The 7,526-nt window shown below is 52.0% G+C and overlaps 1 protein-coding gene across 1 annotated transcript; it reads left to right on the forward strand.

Moving 5' to 3' along the window:
- The first annotated feature begins 533 nt into the window (after positions 1-533).
- Positions 534-6,660, forward strand: KLF10 (KLF transcription factor 10). Its single transcript, XM_070802829.1, has 4 exons — positions 534-714; positions 3,499-3,735; positions 3,842-4,757; positions 5,055-6,660. Exons 1-4 carry the CDS (start codon positions 676-678, stop codon positions 5,312-5,314), a joined length of 1,452 nt encoding a protein of 483 aa, XP_070658930.1. The 5' UTR covers positions 534-675; the 3' UTR covers positions 5,315-6,660.
- The last annotated feature ends 866 nt before the right edge of the window (positions 6,661-7,526 follow it).

The following is a 7,526-nucleotide window of genomic DNA, read 5'->3' on the forward strand; positions in this document are numbered from 1 at the left end:
TGGCTCTGGACCCTTGGCTTGCAGCCGCCGCCTCCCCAGCCTGGCCACCCGGCGTCCCGCCCACCCCGTGGCGGCGGCGGCCCGAGATGGGACCTCGCCCGCGGAGGGGAATGGGCGGAGCGGGCATCCCTCCCCACCTCCCACGTGGGCCCGGCTCTCCTCGGAGAGCTTGGGCGCGCCGCGGCGGCCGCGCCTCCGGGCTGGGCCCGGGTTCCTGGCGCCGCCCCACCCCCGGGCTAGGGAAGGGGACTGCAGGCCGGGGAGGGAAAGTGGGGGTGGGTGAGGGGTGGGGGCCGCGTCCACAGAGTCAGGTGGTGGCGGGAGTTCCCTCGGGCTGGGCCCGGGGAAACGCGCTGCCAGGGGATTGTGTACACGCTCCACTGACACAAGCTTCACGCTGCCGGGCAGCCGCTGATCACGCGTGGCCCCGCGAGCCCATTGGCCGGCGCCTCACACACCTTTGTCGCTGATTGGCCGGCCCTAGGCTCCGCCCCCACCCCCGCCCGCGGCTCGGGGCAGGCAGAGCGGCTACCTGAATGGGGAGGGGGGCAGACGGCGCGGAGCGCGGCGGCGGCGGGAGCGGCGTCGAGTGTCTCCGGGCGCCCGTCTGTGGCCAGGCAGCCAAGGACAGCCTTGCAGCCAGTCAGCTCGTCGCCGGCGGCCGGGCAGCCAACCATGCTCAACTTCGGCGGCGCTTCTCTCCAGCAGGCTACGGTAAGTCACCTGGGGATGCCCCAAGCCCTTCTCTTGCCTCGCTGCGTCCGGGGAGACCCCCGAGCCCCTGACATCAGCCTCGCCTGAGGACAGAGGTTGCAGGGGAGTCATGGAAGAGGAAGAGGGGCTTCCCGCCTGCAGACTGGGCATTGGTGAGGGTGAGTGTGTAGCGGAGCGGGGGGCGGGGGGGAGGTTTCTGGAGAAGCAGGCTGGGAGCTAGAAAAGAAGTGAGAGAGGGTCTGGCTCGAGGTGTAAGGAGGGGAAGGGAGCAGCTCTGCTGGGAGACTGGAAGCAGGTGAGGGGTGGGGGAGATGACTGGAGGGGTGGGAAGAGTGAGGAGATTGGGCGGGGGGGGGGCGCTGGCTGCCCTGTCAGCGAGACTAGGAGGCGTGGAAGTACAGGAGAGGGGGACGAGGGGGCCACCCTGCACCTGGCGCCGGGGGGGAAGAGATGCCTCCGTCTGGATAAGGAATGCGCCCCAGGCTGGCAGGGGGCTGCTCTCGAGCATGTGAGGGGTGGGGAGTCAACCGGAGAGGAGAGGGGGGACTCCCCATCTCGGGGGGGGGGTCTTGAACGGAGGCTTGCAGGACTGGGGCTACCCAGCAGATAGTGGGGGGGCTCTGGGGAGGGGCGCCCGGCGTGGGTGCAAGGGGATGGCACGCGGGCCCGGGGAGTTTACCCCACCCCAGACGTCTGGAGGGGACTCCCTTATCTCCGGAACAGGCAGGCAGGTGGCCTCCTCCGGAGGACGCCTTGGCGGGGGAGGGGGCCTCGGAGCCGCCTTGGCGACAGTAGATGGAAGGGGTGGGAAGTGGGACCCCAGCATCGGGGTGGGAAAGGTGGGCGGGGGGAGCCGGGGCTGCGAGACGCGGGGGCCGCGCGCCGAGGCGGGAGCCGCCGGCCGTGGGGCCGCGCGCCTGGAACCGGGCCTGTTGGGGGCTGCACGTCTGGGAACTCGTGGAGATGCTGGGCTCGGCGCGGGGGTGGTGGGGGGGCCGGAGCTGCCGGAAACCGTGGGGACAGGGGGGCGCCGCGTCTTCGGGGCGAGTCGGGGTGGTCTGAGATCCCGCGGGCGGCGTGGGCGGGAAGCGCCGAGGGCTCGGCCGGGTCCCCGGGGGCTGCGGCCGAAGGAGGGCGGGGGCCGGGTTTCCGCGGGGACCTGGCTCCTCCTCCGGCAGCTGAGGCGGAGGCCGGGGGGTGGGCCGGGAACGGATGCGCCCAGGGAGCTTCTCGTCCCCGAGTGACCCAGCCCGAGCCTCCGCCAGGGCGGGAGCGAGGCCCGGCCCCGCTGTCGGTTCCTAAGGGAACGGCGGGGAGCTGGAAGGGGCGGGCGCGCCGGGAGCCGGGCGCCCGCGGCCCCGCCCCTCCCCGCAGGCCCGGGCGCGCACGGCCGGGCGGTTGGCGGCGGCGCCCGCGGCCCCTCCCCCGGGCCGTCGCGAGGGCGGGGGCCCCGCGGGCTCAGGAAGTAGGTGAAAGGTGACGGCGCGGCAATTCCCAGTTCACGTTTCCTGCGCCGCCCGGAGCAGCCGCTGATCACGCTTTGTTCACATGCCTCGCCCTCCCTCCTCCTCCTCCGCGCCCCCGCCCTCCGCCGCCCAGCCAATCCCAGCCCGGGCCGCCCGGCTGGCTGGCCAATGACGGGGGCAGGGACGCGGGGACGTGCGAGCGGGCGAGGAATGTTCCCAGTGACTCACCCGCGAGCCTCATTGAGGTTAGGGCGGCCCCATCCGTCTGTCCCCGCCAGCGAGGATCTCCCCCGCCGCCCACCCCCGCCCCTTGTCTGCCTCCCCACGCCCGCGCCTCCGCCCGCTCTTCCCTTTCCTGCCTCCCTCGCGCCCCACTCCTTTTCCTCTCCCCTCCCGGCTTCTCTTCCTGCCCTTCCCAGCGCATACTCTTTCTGTCCTGCCTAGCCTTTTCTCTTTTTTTTCTCTTTTGCACTGGCGTCTTGAGGCTTTTACACATACATGCGCTGTCCGTTGCAGCTTACGTAAAAGGCGCGCGATTATGCAATTGCTTGTTAGCTATATTTCAAGAGCAGTAATAGCTTCTTAAAGGTTTCTACACGAAGGGTTTTTAAACAAGAATTGAGAACAGTTCCTAGCAATGTAAAGAATATTTTTCGGTGTTTTTACAGTCTCTACTTAAGCCAAAAAGTGGGATCACGTTAATGGAAAATTGAAGAGATGGAGAGTGGTAACCATTTTAGTACAGTTTAAGCAACTTTAGTATTAAGCATTAAATATCTGATGGGAGGAGTTGTTCAAATAAATACAAAGCGTGTGCTGTTATTTTTATCCTGGAGCAGTTCTTTAAACAGTTAAAAATAAGATTCTATTTTGAATATTGCAGATTCCTTACAGAATTTTTGGCAGATTTTGGTCAAATATTGCAATTTTTGCAATTTTCTGATTTGTGTGTGTGTGTGTTTGTGTGTGTTATTGCATTAGCTGGTCATAGACTCCTGTTGCAGTTGGCTACTCTGGAAAGAACATAAAATGTTTTTCTTCCAAGCCAAGCAGTTCTCTTTTGAATGACAAGTGGATTGGTATCTTTAATCTTAGGTCCCCTTGATAGTAATAAGTTCCTTGCAAGGTTATCCATGTTCAAGCCTAAGTTTGAGAGGAAGAATGGAGAAGATTTTATCACTACTACTTCATAGTAGGGATGAGAAGAATAAGTTTTATCTTGAAAAGCTGTGCAGATTGTAAGAAAAAAAGCACATTACTCTGAGTGTCATGTGGATGACAACAATATGCTTATAACATGAGTCTTTTGTATTTATAGGAGGAAAGAATGGAAATGATCTGTGAAAGATCAAAAGAGAATGTGTATTCCTGGAACAAAACTGCAGAGAAAAGTGACTTTGAAGCTGTAGAAGCACTTATGTCAATGAGTTGCAGTTGGAAGTCTGATTTTAAGAAATACATTGAAAACAGACCCGTCACTCCAGTGTCTGATACGTCAGAGGAAGAGAATCTGCTTCCTGGTACACCTGATTTTCATACCACAATCCCAGCATTTGTAAGTATTGTTTCAAAGATGAATGTAAATGATAATGCCTCTTACAATTTATATCATGGCCTGTACCGTTCTTCACGCTGTTAACCTGTATTTCTCTTCTCTGTAGTGTTTGACTCCACCTTACAGTCCCTCTGACTTTGAACCTTCTCAAGTGTCAAATCTGATGGCACCAGCGCCACCTACTGGACACTTCAAATCATTGTCAGATACTGCCAAGCCTCACATTGCTGCTGTACCTTTCAAAGAGGAGAAGAACCCCGTACCTGCCCCCAAACTCCCCAAGGCTCAGGCAACCAGTGTGATTCGTCATACAGCTGATGCCCAGCTGTGTAACCACCGATCATGCCCTGTGAAAGCAGCCAGCATCCTCAACTATCAGGACAATTCGTTTCGGAAAAGAACCCACCTAAATCCTGAGGCTGCAAGAAAAAACATACCTTGTGCCGCTGTGTCACCAAACAGGTCCAAACGTGAGAGAGACACAGAGGCAGATGTTGAAGAGAAGCCAAGCCCTGCTGCACTTTATGACTTTTCTGTGCCTTCCTCAGAGACCGTCATCTGCCGACCTCAGCCGGCCCCCGCGTCTCCCCAGCAGAAGTCAGTCTTAGTCTCTCCACCCGCAGTGTCCACAGCGGGAGTGCCCCCTATGCCGGTCATCTGCCAGATGGTTCCCCTCCCTGCACACAACCCCGTCGTGACGACAGTCGTCCCCAGCACGCCACCCAGCCAGCCGCCGGCTGTCTGCCCACCTGTCGTATTCATGGGCACTCAGGTGCCCAAGGGCGCCCTCATGTTTGTTGTGCCCCAGCCGGTCGTTCAGAACCCAAAGCCTCCGGTGGTGAGCCCAAATGGCACCAGACTCTCTCCCATTGCCCCTGCTCCCGGGTTTTCCCCTTCCTCAGCGAAAGTCACTCCTCAGATTGACTCATCGAGGATAAGAAGTCACATCTGTAGCCATCCAGGATGCGGCAAGACCTACTTCAAAAGTTCTCATCTGAAGGCCCACATGAGAACGCATACAGGTACCAGCCATTTCTTACTTATGTCTAAGAAATTTGGGTGATGTTTTTTTGACAGTGATCACAAATGTAAACCAGGCATGTTAAGAGAGAACTGGCCTTACCAGCCAGTTCAGTGGATAGTATTCACCAGTGCATGGTCTTCTAAAAGATTTCATTAAGGTGTTTTTGTCTTAATTTCTCAAATGATGATTCTTTTTAAAAAAACGTGTCTTTAAGCTTTAAGTACAATATAATACATAAAGGACCATGACCTAATAAATGCATAGGAATAAAGATAGGACTTTTTTTTTGTTTCAGGAGAAAAACCTTTTAGCTGTAGCTGGAAAGGTTGTGAAAGGAGGTTTGCCCGTTCAGATGAACTGTCCAGACACCGACGAACCCACACAGGTGAGAAGAAGTTCGCCTGTCCCATGTGTGACCGGCGGTTCATGAGGAGCGACCATTTGACCAAACACGCCCGTCGCCACCTGTCAGCCAAGAAGCTACCGAACTGGCAGATGGAAGTGAGCAAGTTAAATGACATTTCCCTACCTCCAACCCCGGCTCCCACGCAGTAATAGACGGATGGTGAAGAATCAGACTAACTTTAACTTTGGTCACAGCCAGAAGCCAGTGGTGATAGAAAAACGCTTCCGCTGCAGGTCTGTGGCTCTCCAGTGTGGGCTGCAAGCAGAAGCCCCACGGCCTGGGGAGAAGGCCCAGCCTGGGTTAGACGGTAAGAAGTGCTGCGGCCACAGGCAGGTCACCGAGTGGCAGGACTTGTTTCTTATCACATAAGAGAGAGAAGAAAGCTTTTATTCAATATTTTTTGAAGGTTTCAGGTGAGGTCACCCCAACCACCGGTAGCACAGATTTTGAACTTGTGTGCACAATTTGTTGTTTTACTTTCACCATTTATACTTGAGACCAACTTTTCAATGTGATTCTTCAAAAGCACTGGTTTCAAGAGTGTAGAGACTGGAAAACATTACGGTACAGAGATGGAGATGTAAAATTGGTTTTGTATCATCACGAATATTATTATCCTTTCCTAGAGTTACCTTGTTTACTATTCTTAGTCTTTCCATTCAACTTGTGGATGTAGTTGTTAAATATATCTAGAACTAGCATTTTTACACTAGTTGCTGATGTTTGGAATTGAGCAACTGTATATTGCTGAAGAGGTCCCAAAGAATTGGAATCCTCGTTAATTTAATTGCTTTGAAATGTAGCTTCAATTTTTTCTTGCGTTTTTGTTTTAAAAGTTCAACAAATGACTATTACTAGGTATTTTATTATGCTTTGAATCTTAGTTGGTTGCAGTTTCTTGTATAGATTTGAAAATTGTATACCAATGTGTTTTCCATAGACTCTAAAATACACTGCACTTTGTTTAGAAAAAAAATTGAAGATGAAACATATTGTAAAGAAGGGATATTAAGGATTTTGGATAACTCCTTGAAAAAGATGGCTTAGGTCATCAGTAAAGTACCCTTATGTTATGAGGATATAACATGTGCTTTATTGAATTAGAAAGTTAGTGACCATTATTCACAAATGGATAAATGTCCTGTTAATTTATAGAAGTTTTTTTGGGGGGAGGGGAGAATGTGGAACAAGATAGGTAGAAAAATAGAACATTCACTTTTGTTAACAGTATTTCTGTTATATTCTGTTGTGTAGTGGATGATGTAAAACAAAAGTCAACTGTTGAAAACATGTAGTGAAACTGTCGCTGTGTCTTTCCATTTAACATTTTTCTCTATATTGGGTATAGATTTCTGCCATCAAAACTTTGGACCCTTGGAAAACAAAAAAGAACTTTTAATTAAAAAAAATCCTTGTGATTTACAATTTGCACAATATTTCTTTTGTTGTACTTTATATCTTGTTTACAATAAAGAATTTCCTTTGGTATATACAATTGGTTGATTGTATTTGTTGAAAACTATTTTCACTTTAACCTTGACGTTGATCACTGTGGAGCTAAGATTTATGGTTAATTTCTCTTAAGAACCTCATTCAAAATTGAGGTTTTTGAATGCAGGAGTTTATCTTTCACATGAGTAATCAAATTGGTGAGTATGCAGAGCAAGGACAGGGAAGTCCCTGGTGGTCAAAAGGTTAGGATAGGACTTGGCACTCCTTGCCAGGGGCCTGGGTTGGGGAGCTAAGATCCTGCAAGTCACCTGAGGGGGCCAAAATAATACTGATAAAATCTAATTTTAAAAAAGACAAGATATCTACCTATATATTTGTTGACAATACGTGAGCCTGCCTTTTCTAAGAAAGCAATCCATTTTAATTTTTAAACATTTTTGTACATTTTGGTGATTTAGGGTTGAAATATAGCCCCAGCTTTCCGTAAAACCTTAAGTGGCACCAAATTAGAGAACAGCACAGTGAGTAATTACAAGTTATGAGATTGCTGTAAAATGAAAAGAAGGCTGACCTATTAAATAGAGAGTAAATTACTCATCTCTAGAAGTTAGATTAACTCAGACCATTAAGTGAGAGCTTAAATGCAATAAGCATACCAGCACTTAAGCTGCATGAAAGCTAATACACCTCCGAAGAGATGCGCTCACTAGTCACTCATGAGTACAACTAGAAGATGTAAATGCCACTTGGTCTATGGTGTATAATTTTGGAGATTAGTACTTTAATTTGCTCTGAGATCACCTTGTCATGAGACAACATCTTCCACGGTGTTCAACTTACTGGTTGACCTGGTCTGGCTCGCTGCTGAGTGCCATGACGAGGGGCAGTGTGCTCACTTGGCACCAAGTG

Source organism: Bos indicus, chromosome 14 (assembly GCF_029378745.1).
Source record: "Bos indicus isolate NIAB-ARS_2022 breed Sahiwal x Tharparkar chromosome 14, NIAB-ARS_B.indTharparkar_mat_pri_1.0, whole genome shotgun sequence".
NCBI classification, from domain to species: domain Eukaryota; kingdom Metazoa; phylum Chordata; class Mammalia; order Artiodactyla; family Bovidae; genus Bos; species Bos indicus.